The sequence below is a fragment of the Cyprinodon variegatus genome, unplaced genomic scaffold (genome assembly GCF_000732505.1).
Source record: "Cyprinodon variegatus isolate N-32 unplaced genomic scaffold, C_variegatus-1.0 Scaffold908, whole genome shotgun sequence".
Classification (NCBI taxonomy): Eukaryota; Metazoa; Chordata; class Actinopteri; order Cyprinodontiformes; family Cyprinodontidae; genus Cyprinodon; species Cyprinodon variegatus.
Genome location: NW_015151361.1, coordinates 276,473 through 290,815, shown reverse-complemented (window position 1 = coordinate 290,815; position 14,343 = coordinate 276,473). Strand labels below are relative to the sequence as shown.

The window sequence follows — 14,343 nt, the reverse complement described above, 5'->3', positions numbered from 1 at the left end:
ACCGCACATTTTGAGGGGAAAAAAAGACGTTTAAGTGCGCCTTATAGTCGTGAAAATACGGTAGCTTTTTTATCAAATACTTTTTTACTTTGATGTGGAACATTTCTTTGACGGCTACTTTTTACGGTAACTTGGGGTAAAAGAATGTAGTATTGGATTTAGATTTCACTTTTACAGATGAGCATTTAAAGATGAAAAAAGTGGCTGCATACAGCTTAAAGTGATAAGAGAGATGCTAATGAGAGATGTTTAGTATTTGATTTATTTTTAAGACTCCTTTAAATAACACCTCAGTGTTATAAGTTTGTCATATTTACAAGCTACTAAAAAGTTCCCTCCTCCACTGAAAACAAGGGACTAAACTAGATTTTAGCAGCAATGCTGCAGCTTTTAAAACATCCAAACAGAATTAAAACTAAATACAGAAGTTGGAGCCTTTTAAAAATTATTTTACTGAAAACATTAACTTCTGTATTTATGAGCCTGTATGTCAGAGTGAACTGATGTGGGACACCACATATTAGTGTTATTAAATTATGTTTATTTAACAAAGAGCTAAAATGCAATATGTTCATCAAAACTAGCACATATAAAACTCGTTTGCTCTCCTTAATGTGCCCTTACAGCGTGTTTCCATGAGGACGTTTGTCGTCATGAGTGTAAAAGTGTAGTTTTACAAAATCACAGGTTCCCACTTTGCAAACTGCATACATTCTATCTCTGTATTCACCTCCGCGCTATGCTAGCAGCAGCTGTGGGTGTGTGCAGGGACGGGCGGAAGTTGAAGTTTCTTTCAGCTGTTTGCAGCAAAAATAAAATTTTTATATCAGCCACATTTTGGCCGGTGTTGATTGAGTCAGAAGCTAAAATTGTACTGTCGATAAATCTGTCGGGTTTTAGGTTGGCTCCGTCACTGAAGGAGTAATGTGAATGCTTTAAAATGGTGGCTAGCTTAGCAACAATTTTGCATTAGCCAACCAAATTGATCTGACTTTTACCTGATCACAACTTCCTGCTTCTACAATGTTGGATTTAATCTGGAGGGGTGAATCTTTCCTTGTCTGTATTGTTTGAATATTTCATTATTTTTTCAGACAGTTTATAGCTGTTTACAATCCAGTGATAAATTCTGTTTATTCCCAACACTTATCTATCAATGTATGTTATATTACTAAAATAGTCTTGTTCAAATTAGTTGATTGATTGGAAAGAATTCAATTCAGTTTATTTATAAAGCACCCAATCAAAACACGTCATCTCAAAGCGCTTTCCAGAAAGAAAAAAAAAAGTTACTTTAATTTGACTTTTGACTTTTTCCCACCAGTCTAAAGGTTGTAAACCTTCTTTCTTTGTAATGTCCTTTCTTCTGTTCTTGTATTTCCATTTTTAACGGAAAGTGTCTGTCTTAATATTCACTAATATCTTGTTTGAATGTTTATGTTTGACACCTGAGTTTATGTAAATATGGAAGATATGTGTTCATTTCTAGCTGCGTTTATAAGTTGCTGAGACCAACCTAGTGTGTGACTAGCATCAGGTCGGAATGACGGCCTGCTACAAACCTTTCCATTACTTCACCATCACTTCTTATTCTTCCCTCAGCCGTGATAAAGATGGAAGGAGGGACTGACCATGATCTCCGCATTCTGGACATGCCACCTGAAGAAGAGGAAGAAAGGGAAAAGTCTGCATCGGCTTCTGGGGGAGGAGGGGAATCTCAAAGAAGGGAAGACCAGAAAGCAGTGGACCGACAGCGCAAGCCTTCAGGCGAGAAAGACAAAACTGAGAAGGTCTGTGAAGTTTTCTGTTGGCAAACGATGGTTTGAAAGGGGCATGGAAATAATGGCGTTTTGCTCCAGGAGGAGGGCGACTCGGGCGGAGCTGAGGCCAAAGCAGACGGACTGGATGTAAAGGAGGAGGCGGAAAAAGAAGCTGTCAGAGAGGAGAAGCCTGAACCCAAGAAGGTTATTTTTTCCTCAGTTACTTGAAGTATTCACATCAGCCATAACGAAAACAACCAAACATCTCGGGTTTTCTTTTTAATTGTCAGGCAAGACGAAAGAGGAAGCGTAGCGGGGACAGCGACGACGAAGCGAGCGCCTCAGAGAGCGAATCTGACTCAGACTCTGACTCGAACTCCGACTGCTCCGACAAACCAGAGAAAAAAGAAGAGCAAGACAAGGATGAGGAGGAGGAGGAGCAGGGAGAAGGTGAGGTATCTGATTCGCAGCATTTGAGTCTCAGGACACTCAGAATTATCTAATGTTCCTTTTTGCTGCCTGCAGAAGAGAAACCAAAGCAGAACGACGAAGAAGAGAAGAAGGAAGAGAAGAAACCCAAAGACGACTCCCCCAGACCACGGCCGCTGCACAAGACCTTCTCCCTGTTCATGAGGAGCATTGCTCCCACCATTTCCAAGGCCGAGATTGTTGCTGTAAGCTGGAAAATGGCTCCCTTCGTTTATCTGCTGACATGCACTTGATATTTGTCGTTATTGAAACTCAGAATCTGTTTCATTTGTTTTACTTTTACCCCACAGCTTTGTCGACGATATCCTGGGTTTTTACGTGTTTGCTTGTCTGACCCTCACCCAGAACGCAGGTTAGAAAGAACTATTCTTTATTTTTACTTTTACAGTTTTCTTTATCCACCTTCACCTTTCCCACATTATTCAACCGGGACTAAATTACCAAAAAGTTAACAATCTACTGGACTTTGTTTCCAATTTGGAGACGTTTAACTTCCCATTCAGGAAAATTTTTCAATCCAAAATGTCAGAAATAGCGTTGAGTTTGAGGCTTTATAGAGTGGACCAAAAACTGTTATGGCTTAGAAAACATGCAAATTCTAAGCCAAACAAGGCTTTGTTGGAAGCTGTTTAATATGAATAAAAAAACAAAACATATTTTGTAAATATAAATTTGGAAAAAATCTCAAAACAAAAGAAAGAAAACACAAAAGATTTAATTAATTAGAAATTTAGGGAAAAAAGGTTTTATTCACAGAAATAAAAAAAAAAACATGTTATGTAAAATTTTTTGTAAATGGAAACTTGGTAAATGCAATAAAGGTTTGCTGATCAGAAAAAATGCCCATAGCTAACAATGTGCTTCATTTACGTCAAAAGTAGGGTTGCCCCTATCGATTATATTAACTGAAAAATCTATTCTCGTTTATTTTTGGAGGGGGATTAGTTGAATTAGCTAAAAATAAATACTTTAAGTAAATTAACATTTCTAAGTAAAGTAACATTTGAAATAGATATGTTTATATCCTATGAATATATATGATATTCTGTTTATAGATGTTTTTAATTTATATCATTTGAGTTTTGTCTTAATGCTCTAAGTGATTTGGTCTTTTAGCAAGTGGTTTTTTAGAGTCTGTGTACCATTGCTCTGGATAATCATTTGATTACCAAATTAGTTGATTATTTTAGTAATCACTTTATGATGATTAATCCAATTAATCATTTCAGGCTTAGTTATAGCTATCCTTTGTTTGTTGAAGCTTTGCTGGAGTGATCTTGCAGTTGTGTTTGCTTTTTTTAACAACCAAGCTATAATTCACAAAGTTTTTCTTTGTTTTCCTGTTGGTTTTGTTATCCTGATCATTACTTGATTGGAGTAATTTTTTATTGCAGTGTTTATTTTCCGAAATATTGGTTTACCTTTTCAGTTTATTCAAAGTTTTACTGCTTTTTAGTCTTGTCTCTACCTGATTGCTTTCATGCTGAATCCCCTCCCTCACCCGTTGGTGGGTCAGTAATGTTTTTTTCTGTTTTCTAATGAAATCTGGGCCATGTCAGGTTTTTCAGACGGTGCTGGGTGACATTTGATCGCAGCGTCAACATCAAGGAAATCTGCTGGAACCTTCAGAATATACGCGTAGGTTTTCGTTCGCTTTGATTTACAGCCATAAAGCCATAATCCAGAGACTCTGTTATTTTTAACAAACAATTTAAATAGTATTTTATTTAAGTCTCATGTTATGTTGATGATATAACTTGTTTTATATGTTTTTTTTTTTTTTTTATTATTGTTGGTCTACTCTTTTATCTGAAATAATTGCCTCCATGTTTGGTTCCGCTCTTCATCCCTCACAGCTCAGAGACTGTGAACTGGCTCCAGGGGTGAACAGAGACTTGGCCCGGAGGGTGCGTAATGTTAACGGCATCACTCAGCACAAGCAGGTGCTGCGGAACGACATCAAGCTGGCTGCTAAGCTAATTCATGCTTTGGATGAGAAGGGAGACCTTTGGAGCAACAAAGCTCAGGAGGACGGTCAGAGCACCGAGGTTTGCATAAATTTATCGGCCTCTGAGCTTTTATTAACAGCTGGATCTTTCCTTTGATAAGCCAGCTGTGTTTAATGCGTATGGACGTTTTTGTTTTTGAATAAAGTTGCCGGCTCAGAACCCCATCTTGAAGAACATCACTGATTACCTGATTGAGGAGGTGAGCGCTGAGGAAGAGGAGCTCCTGGGTTCTGGCAGCGGAATGGACCCCGAGGAGAGCGCTAAGGAGGGAAACCCTGCTGAGTTAACTGTGGAGAGGGATGATAAGCTAGCCAAGGTTTGTTTTCATGATAAAACTACACATGTCCGGGGAAAACAACAAACTACACTTTACTGATGGTAGTGATTAAAACACTTCTAGAGAAACTCCAAATCAAAATTAGCCCCTTGTTACTTTTCTGTTTTCAGGTTTTGGATCGTTTGCTCTTGTATCTGCGAATTGTGCATTCAGTTGATTACTATAACACCTGTGAATACCCCAGTGAGGATGAAATGCCTAACCGCTGTGGCATGATCCATGTCCGAGGCCCAGTTCCCCCCAACCGCGTAACACATGGAGAAGGTTGGTGGCTTTGCTCTTATTTCAATACTGTCAATAAAAATATGAATCAATATACGTGAATAAATGTAAGATTTGTATTTGTTCCTTGCTTTCATCTCGTATGTTTATGTGACACCAGATACCTCATGTATAAGAATGGGTTTAACATTAAAGAATAAAAGTTACAGTTGCAACTTTGAAAATGATAAGTCACAAGTCTAAGATTACAAATCTACAACCTTTTATGAAGCTGTTCCCCTCCTTACCAGTTGATGGCGGTATTGCACCTGAAAGTTGTTTGAGAATGGCATGTATTTTATTTGCTAACCAGAAACAAATACAAACCTTCAATTTATTTGCACCTTTTGATTTAAATTTACAAGTTCAGACACACTTAAGTGGAACTAAATAGGTAAAAATCTCTCTAAATAAGTCTATTTCCCTTTCTTCTAGCAGGTAAATTAAGCCCTGAACACACCCATTTTGGTGTGGTCTCTTTAATACACTCCACACCCGTCCCCCCCATGCAGGTCGCAGACTATTCCCTCCCCAATGGATTATTTTTATTGTTTTAGAGCAGAGATGCAATTATCTAATGAATTCTGTGGGTTAATATATAAACCTAGCATTTATATTGTGACATTAATGTTCAACAAATGTACTAGAGAAAAGAGAAACTGAACAGATTGAAAATGATGATCCTTGTAGAATATAAAGGTGACTGCCAACTTTTCTGTACTCTTAGAGATTATTAGCTCACTTAAAAAAAGATTCAAAGGCTAAAAAAGTGGATTTTGTATGATGTTTGCCCGTTAAACTAATCACTTCTGAGGAATCTATTTTTTTAGACAATAAACTCAACAGTTTTGGTCCTTTTTCGTTAAATATGCGTTTTCAGCCTGATAACCATGAAAACATTTGGTGTTGTGCCTAAAAATGACCTGAAGATAAGATAACCTCAAATGCTGATTAAAAAAAACAAAAACAACAAGGAATAGAAACAAGTCCTTGAAAATATCCAGGAACCCATTGTTTGTGCGATTTTGTCTTTTACCACTAGATGTCACTCTACTCTAGATCTTTAAAGACAATTAGTGTTTCATACAATATTGAAATGGTTCTTGAACTAAACTCACATATTTCTGCTTGTCTGGTTATTTTAACAGTGCAACAGTGGGAAAAGGTGATAGAGGAGAAATTGATGCCTTTATTTAACCTAAAGGAAGTCCTCTCTGAGGAAGAGGCTGTGAAGATGGGTCGCAAGGACCCTGACGAAGAGGTGGAGAAGTTTATATCTGCAAACACCCAGGAGCTGGGGAAGGACAAATGGCTTTGCCCTCTCAGTGGCAAGAAATTCAAGGTGGATGCTCGGTGGAAAGAGATTAGATGTTAATTTGATGTGTTTTCTATGAACGTTATTTATGTTTCAGTCTATGATGCTTGTTGCTTTCTAATTCAATTTAGGGTCCAGAGTTCGTTCGGAAGCACATCCTGAACAAACACGGGGAGAAAATCGAAGAAGTGAAAAAGGAGGTTTTGTTTTTCAACAATTTTCTCATGGATGCCAAAAGACCATCGCTGCCAGAGATGAAACTTCCACCTCTTCCAGGTCCTGGGCAAGGTTGGCCTACTTGGTGTTATTCATCAGGATGTTTCCAACCCTTCTAAAATGAGAGGAATTTGGTTTAGTTGAGTCTGCAGTGGAAAACTTGGCACCAGTGTCTAATTTCTCTCTGGTTTCTATGTACAGGTTTGCTTTCTCCCACTCTGCCGTTCCCTCCTCAAGGCCCTCAGGGTCCAATGGGCTTCGGTCAGCCTCGTCCACCTCTGATGGGTTATGGTAGGTTACGATTGTCTCTGTTTTGGTACTAAGAACATCCTGTGAGGGAAGAACTATAATTTACCCTTACGTTTTTTTCTCTTTTTCCCAAAGGTGGGCCCCCTTATCCTCCAAACCAGTTTGGAGGAGGCAGAGGAAACTACGACAACTTCCGTGGACAAGGTGGCTACCTGGGAAAGCCACGTAACATCCGGTAAGGTGATAATACAGCACTACTTACTACGCTTCCAGACATTTTACATCTGAACTGTGATGGATTTCTAAACTTTTAGCTTTCATTTTATCTCTTTCTTCTTTTTTTTTTTTTTTCTCAGAATGTCCCGGGGAGATCCACGAAATATCATAGAATATCGGGACCTAGATGCACCAGATGATATAGACTTCTTCTAGCTGGTCAACCCATCCTGTTTTTTTGCCTCAGCTTTTCACTTGCTTTGTGTTCTGCCTGTTTATTTCCCTTTTTGTCGATGCAGTATTTCTTTCATTGATGTTTCATTTTGTAACCGTTGTTTGGCTCTATGAAAGGCTCCTGTAACAGCTGTAAACTGATAATCAATAAAGTTATTGAAATACGTCTATGTGTTAAGTTATGGCATCAGATCTTTTTGTTTGATCTGAGAAGTTGAATCTAACTGAAAGGACTTTAGTTCACATTAACAGTCTTCTCTTGAGATCAGGACAGGTTTAAAATACCATGATTAGTCAAGCCCAGGTTTTAGACCAAAGAACAATGAGATGGCACCACTGTAAAATACTGGAGACATAAAAGTTGTGAAGTTTTGATCATTTCTTAAGTTTGTCTTTTCTTTTTAGGGTTGATTTTTTTTAAATACATCTGTGGCCTTTTCAGACACCTGGTGAGCAGGATGATATTAAAAGCTTGGGAGCTGCACAATCGGAGCAGCAAATACTGAATAAAGACGACCTGAATATAAATCATTTGGACAGTCCTCAGATTTACAACAATTTAACATCAGCAATTAAAAAGTTAACAGAATTTTCAATTCCAAATATAAAAAAACGTTTGAAAGAAAAACAAATCTGTGAGCACTGCTGTAAACCAGCCTACTTTGCTGTGGTTTGGCTTGTTTTAATCTGCTGCATGTGTGGATTAATTGGTTCACTGATGGATTTTTTTTTTTTTTTTTTGACTTAACATACAGAAACCAGGCAGTTACAATTTTTCAACCACGTTTAGCTCCATCCATCCGCTTTACTACAAGCGTTCTGTTCATTATTTGAAAATATTACAAAATAAGACATTTAAAAGCAGGTGTCCTTTGGAACGGTAAACCTTTTAAGCCTCTACTGTCAATTCTTCCTGTCATTGCCCTGTATGGATAAATGCATCCTCACAGCATAATGCAGCCACAATACAAATCTGTTTATTGTATTTAAAGAAAAAAAAGTATATTATTCATAATAAATAGAAATAAAGTACCAAAAAAATAAGGCGAACCCTATTAGAATTAAAGCATACTACATTTTAGCCACTAGGGGCGCTCCACTTCCATGTTCAAATACACTGAAAATGACACTGGCGACACTACTGTCGCAAAATTAAACGCTCTCCTTCGGTGTTTTGGAATCTGCTAGCAGAGCACGTTGGAGCAGCACAGTGAAAAGTCATGGACTTCCTGGTAAAGATATATTTACATTCAACTTAAATCCCACATCAGAGAACCAAAAAAAATTTTTTTTTTCTGATCAGGCGAGGGCCAAATCTGTTTGTTGGCTAGCAATAGCTTTTAGCTCAGTGCTCGTGTTTAATGGGAGTCCGGACTGCCGTAAAGCGGTTCTCTGGGTCACATGACTCATTAAGAGGATAGGACACTTTAAAAAATGTTTTGATAAGTTTGTATATACATACATAATGAAAATAAGCCTTCAATCACAGATTAAAAAATAGATTCAAATCCAAATAAAAAAATTGAAAAGAAGAAAAATGGGCCAAATTATATTACATATGTGAAAATAAGCTAATTATTGATTCATAAAGTTACTCAGCGTTGCTTTGTTATTTTCTGGCTCAAATGATCCCATTTTAGAATATAAATGTTAAATGTAAAGTATGCGTAAATCAAAAACACTTTTATAGGAAACCTGTTCTTAAATTGGCAAAGTATCGCAAAATTTTACTTCATAGTACAAATACCTTTATCGTTTTTTATTCAAAAGTAGAAAGTAGACATCCAATAATTAACTCAAAGAGTACTAAAAAGTTATCGATAAAATAACTGCTAAAGGACTGAGTAGTTTTTGAATCTTTTTTCCATTAAATGTTCAGAATGGATGTAATCAGACAATCAGTGATGTGCAAATTATGGTATTTCAAAGTATGCAATAAATAACATAATTACAAAACAAAAATAATAATTGTGCAGCAGAAACACTTTTGACATATATTTTTCTTTAATTTATCTTATCAACTGAATCTATAAAGTAAGGATCGTATATTAAAGGATAAACTACTTATCTGCTGTTAAATGTATTTTCACCTGATCTTTATTTTTCATAGTAGGTAGAGTTACCAGAAAATTTACTCAAGTAAGAGTAACGATACGATAAAAATAATATTACTAGGAAAAGTACAGTAAAAGTACTACAGTACGCGCTAAAAGTAACACAAGTAAACGTAACAAGTTACTACCCACCTCTGGTAATAAATACATAAAATGAAAATGGTTTAAAAGTTCATTCAAAATGAAAAGCAGAATAAGTCTTAGGCATGTAGGTTTCTAGCTTTTACTCGTACATTTAAAAAGTTTGTATACTTTATATTGGTATACTGTAAAATACACAAGTATTCACTAAAATGGTTCCTAATATACTTAATGATGAGGTTTTAAGCTCCCGAGGTCTGAGAGAAACCTTCTGTCTAACAAGAGTTTGAAATGTTTTTTTTTAAATGATTTTTTTTAAATGAACTAAAATGGGGAAACAGTTTAGTTTAATTGGAGAAATGATTGACAGTGATGCTGAGTCTGATTCATAGATTCAAAAGCACAGAGTAGAGAAAGTGACACCCGCTATAAATAATACAGATTTTTATGATCTCATATCATCCATCAAGGTTCCATATTAAATAGTTCCACTTAAGTGTATCAGCAGAGGAAAACCTCATGCTTCCCACAAACCGAAAAAAGCTGAGAAACAAGCAAATGTTTAATAATCTTTGCCCATAAAACAGCTACAAAAATCTGAATCTAAGTTTGAGAATGAGGAAATCCTCCGAAGCAGAAAAAGACAATTTCTAAATCAATCCTAATATGTTGACATTTTTATGCTTCTCAGCTGATCCATGAGCCTTTGAAAGACAAGTTAATCAAAGTATCATTCATTATTCCTTGAATAAATCAGACTCACTTTTCTTTCAAAAGTGCTTCATTTATTTGTATTTAAAAATGCATTAAAAAAAGGGGTGACATCAAACAAGGCGGATTTGATCTCCTCTAATCTTCTCCAGGGGTTCAGGGTCCCAGCCTTCATCTGCTCTGGTCATTTCACATCAGTGCCCGTTAAAAACGATCTTTGGTTGAGAAGAGTCTAAATGATCTCAAGCTTGTGGCTCTCAGGAAGTCCACAGCTGACCTTGTGTTCATGAAATAATTTGGTCAGGGCCTCCATGTAGAGCCTGTGATAGTGGTCAACCTGCTCATCCGTCGGAGTCACACATTTGGGCACCGAGATTGGACTCCCAACTGAAAAGAAAGGGCTATGAGAATAAAGCGGGTTCAAAGGGTGATTTGGTGGGAGGGGGCGAGTATACTTACCAACGGTAGTGACTGGTTTCCTGAAGGGCAGCAGAGCAAAGCGCTCACCCACAAACAGACATGGAGCAAAACCCATTATGCTTTTAAACAGATCCTGCAGCCTGCGACCCAGGCTGCCCTCTGATAAAATCACCTGCTGAAACAGTTCGTTCTCCCCAAACGAGTAAACGGGCACCAGATCTGCTCTGTGGAGAATCAGCAGGTATTACGGATGGCGTCCCTCCAGCGTGCCCCGGCAGGTTTTATCTGTGCTGTCTCACCCATGCTCCAGAGCCGTCCTGACGAATCCTTTCCTCTGCCTCATGACCACTCTGTTGATTCCAGGAGAGGATGCCAGAGACTCTGCAGCTCCCCCAACCACGATCACTACGGCGTTTCCTTTCCCGCTTTTGGAGAGGAGGTGGACAAGGCTGGGTTTGCTGACTGGACACAGACCTTATTGCACAGACCAACAGAAGGTCGTCTAACGTAAGCAAAGGATTCAGGATTTATAAAGTTAATGTTTCTCTGACCTGAACCTTGTTTTGGGAACCCCTGCTTTTAAACATATTTTTTGAGCTATGTTTTGCTGCACCCATAACTGTAGATACCAGCTGTACACATCTGGATAATTTTTTTTTCTTCTTTTTCTACAAGCTCACCTTCATAGAGAACATTTATGAAAATTATTTTTTTTCAAGATTTGCTAAAGATCCTCCTTTGGATTCAGGTCTGGATTTTGACAATGCAGTTTTACACGTGTGAGCCTTTTCCTTTCTTGAGATAAGTGTATTTTCCCTTGATTGAGCAGGTAAGTAAGACTATTGAACGTTGAAATGAGTTACATTTAAATAAAAAAAAAAAACAACTCAATTATCTTATCATAGGTGTTAATATCTTATGTTAAGTGCAAAAGTACTAATTCCATTGGCAGAATGGAATGAGTAGTCCGAGTATCTACCAGCTCGGATTAGGGGGTTAATCTGCTTACTTTAAGAAACTTTTACTTCTTTTTTTAGATATTGCGGGACAATAAAGGGATTTTCTATTCTATTCTATTCTATTCTATTCAATAAGTTTTTGCTGTGTGAGATTAAATCCCACACAGGCAAACTATAATTATTAATAAGGTTTCTAGTAAATAACTCTGGATTATATTTAGGGGTATCAGACTAAAGTGGGCTAAATGAAGCATATGCAGAAATTTAATCCGGAAGGAGCCTGGGTTACTATGAGACCCACCTTCACACTATCTCCTCCCTCACTCTTAGACTATCCTCAGACAATCTAGTCATTAGTTGTCTAGTCAAGACCACACCAACCGAGACCAAGTACAGTAGTACCGAGACTGAAACAAGGCCGAGACTTTTAGAGGCCAAGGCCGACGCTAGCACTCATCATCCAGTTTATTCCCCCACCAGTATCTGGGCCTTGGGGGAAGACTACTTTAATCTTATTCCTAGGTTATTCGTTCAGGTGAATGAAATTCACAGCATCAAAATCTTATGCCAGGGCCAAAGCACCAAATAATTTATTTAATTCAGGTCAATAAAAAAATTTTCTTATCATAGCTTTTCTCTGAGTCTCACCAGATTTTGAATTTTGGTTTTCCTTTAAACCCTTATTGAAATGATGAATTTCTGCTTCTCAGTAATGTATTTTCTGTTGATCTAACAGCAAAAACTGAAATGCGAGTAAGTCCAATTTTCCCTCATTTTCACTTGCTTTTTGCAGGTAATTCCGAAAATTTGAAAAAAAGAATGAGATGATTTTAAGATCAGTTAGTAAAAGACTGGATCAGAGGTGCTATTCCAGTCTTTTTTTTCTGTTTATTTTAATTGAAACGCCCGAAAAAAGCACCAAATCACTCCCCATATGCAGAACAATATGACTAACATTGAGCTTGTGCTTTGATGATCTGAACATCTTTAAAATAATTGAGTGAATTTCTCTTCGTCAATCGCCTTCAAACAGCCTCCTTAGAAACACAGCAACAATTGAGAGAAGCAAAATAAACTCTTATTTATCTTGTTTCAAGTTCATAATATCTAATTATTTTTATTTTAAGGCCAAAATGATCCAGATCATCTTATTTTCTTGCTCAAATGAAGGGCAAGGCCATTTATATATATATATTAATTTTTTTACTTATGTTTTAAATTTGTTTTTCCAGTGAAAAACCTCCCACAGCATAATGCTGCCACCTCCGTGTTTAACTTTAGCTGTTGAGTTTCTCACTTCAGTCTACGTTCTAATTTTTAGCACTCAGTTGTTAGTTGTGTCAGCTACCAACGAGTGCGTGCTAAACGGTTAATCTGGGAACATACCATCTCTGCCTGGGTTACTATAAACTTTTTGCCTGCTGGTTCTGGTTGACACAGGTTTTTTTTTACTACGTTTACTGTTGTGCCAAAAGTTTTTGATTTAAAACCCCTAATCAAATTCTTCTATTAGATGTTAAGAAATTGGGGTTTATTTAAAAGCCTCCTTGAACCTAAATAATTACTTGCTAACCTGCTGATGAATCTGGTCTTCAGAGTGCTATTTGTTCCCTACATGTTTCAAATCTCAGAGGACTTCACAGAACAATGGCTGAAATTAAAGGATGCTTCTTTAGATATTGTCAGAGAAAAACAGGGTTCAACAAAAAAACATTTTCAACATTCTTAGTATATACTTTTGATAAAAAGAAACAGATTTTTAAGATTCTGAGGAAAAATATAGATACCTGCACACATGAGGTATTCTCTGAACAGCGGTATCTTAAAGAGGCCGGCTAGTATCGCCAGGGTGGCCTGAAGTCCAGGAAACGTCTCAGCAAATCCGCAGCTCTCTGTGCTGAAACATGCAAAGGCTCCAACACACATGATACCATGTGGATGACTGCCAAAGATGTAGTTTTTATTTGGATTCAGGTCTGCTGTCTTCACCAGCTGGAAAGAAAAAAAATCTACTGAGGAAGATCTGTGCTTGAAGCCAACCGGCTCGAACAGGGAGGGGCTTGACAGGGAGAGTTAATGAAAGCGGCGTGATTAACGGCCACTTAAATCAGGTGCATGTTGCCAGAATTCAATCTGATAAATGTATCACCATATCTGCTGAGATAGAGAAGCAGATAATACCAAGGCTCATCTCATAACATCTTTTATTACTGCTCTGGATCAACTGCACTGAGTTCTGTTTTCCTTGAATGTGCAAATCTCTTGTAGCAACTGCTCTTTTTTATATGATTTAATGAGACATTTTTATTTTTTACCTTACCCCATGTTATAGAAATGATATATTGGTTTAAGCTTGTAACATCTTTAAATTGATTCGCTGATTAAAATAATTCTCTTAAGAACTTTCATATTTTTCAGGGTATAGATTGAAATGCCTTAAGTTGGTTTCTGTATTTCATGTTGTGCTAAAATTTTTTAAATAACTGATAAATAATTTCAAATAAATCTCTGCATCAAGGCAGGTGTTTATGTGGCACTAGAATTTTTAAATCAGTGTAAATCAGTGAACTTATTGAAACACATAAACGATTGGGTTGTTGAAACAACGTAAGAAAAAAAACGGTAAAAGCTTTTCTGTTTCAGCTCCGTTTGACATATTTGAACAATTATTGAATTCATACTTTTGGGAATTATATCTATCAATATAGATAAATAGCATTTCGCATTTTGTGCTGCACTGCTTCTGATATAAGGTTAAAGTTTGTGTAAATAAAACTTTAACTACATCTTATAATAATTAGGGATGCACCTACGATCGTTATCTCTTAATCTATCAACTATTTTAGTTATTGATTCATTCCTCAATCATTTTAGTACTCAATTGATCTTGATTTTTTTTAATAATTCGATTAATCAAGAAAAACCTCATTTTCATAAATTAACATTTCTAAACAAACAAACATTTGAAATAT

At 36.9% G+C, this 14,343-nt stretch overlaps 3 protein-coding genes across 6 annotated transcripts in view; 2 read left to right on the top strand and 1 right to left on the bottom strand.

The window, feature by feature from the left end:
* srrt (serrate, RNA effector molecule) overlaps window positions 1-7,246 on the top strand; it is a 14,065-nt gene extending 6,819 nt beyond the window's left edge. Inside the window, exons 7-20 of one of the 4 annotated variants that reach the window (XM_015398052.1) lie at window positions 1,603-1,790; window positions 1,860-1,964; window positions 2,051-2,210; window positions 2,286-2,434; window positions 2,540-2,601; window positions 3,809-3,887; window positions 4,106-4,297; window positions 4,404-4,574; window positions 4,706-4,859; window positions 6,005-6,198; window positions 6,303-6,459; window positions 6,589-6,678; window positions 6,772-6,876; window positions 6,993-7,246. In XM_015398052.1, coding sequence (XP_015253538.1) covers window positions 1,603-1,790; window positions 1,860-1,964; window positions 2,051-2,210; window positions 2,286-2,434; window positions 2,540-2,601; window positions 3,809-3,887; window positions 4,106-4,297; window positions 4,404-4,574; window positions 4,706-4,859; window positions 6,005-6,198; window positions 6,303-6,459; window positions 6,589-6,678; window positions 6,772-6,875 — 1,805 coding nt within the window. In that variant the 3' untranslated portion in view covers window position 6,876; window positions 6,993-7,246. The remainder of the gene's footprint in view (window positions 1-1,602; window positions 1,791-1,859; window positions 1,965-2,050; window positions 2,211-2,285; window positions 2,435-2,539; window positions 2,602-3,808; window positions 3,888-4,105; window positions 4,298-4,403; window positions 4,575-4,705; window positions 4,860-6,004; window positions 6,199-6,302; window positions 6,460-6,588; window positions 6,679-6,771; window positions 6,877-6,992) is intronic. The other 3 variants (XM_015398051.1, XM_015398049.1, XM_015398050.1) reach the window with 3 other exon arrangements.
* A 962-nt stretch (window positions 7,247-8,208) lies between these two features.
* The window catches only part of nyap1 (neuronal tyrosine-phosphorylated phosphoinositide-3-kinase adaptor 1), a 71,567-nt gene continuing 65,432 nt past the window's right edge, over window positions 8,209-14,343 (top strand). The window contains exons 1-2 of the mRNA XM_015398058.1: window positions 8,209-8,318; window positions 10,776-10,919. The gene's annotated coding sequence lies outside the window, so the exon portion shown is untranslated. The remainder of the gene's footprint in view (window positions 8,319-10,775; window positions 10,920-14,343) is intronic.
* The window catches only part of LOC107099793 (diacylglycerol O-acyltransferase 2-like), a 16,425-nt gene continuing 12,185 nt past the window's right edge, over window positions 10,104-14,343 (bottom strand). Inside the window, exons 6-9 of the mRNA XM_015398060.1 lie at window positions 13,159-13,363; window positions 10,712-10,886; window positions 10,452-10,636; window positions 10,104-10,379 (exon numbers count right to left, since the gene is read on the bottom strand). Coding sequence (XP_015253546.1) covers window positions 10,225-10,379; window positions 10,452-10,636; window positions 10,712-10,886; window positions 13,159-13,363 — 720 coding nt within the window. The 3' untranslated portion in view covers window positions 10,104-10,224. The remainder of the gene's footprint in view (window positions 10,380-10,451; window positions 10,637-10,711; window positions 10,887-13,158; window positions 13,364-14,343) is intronic.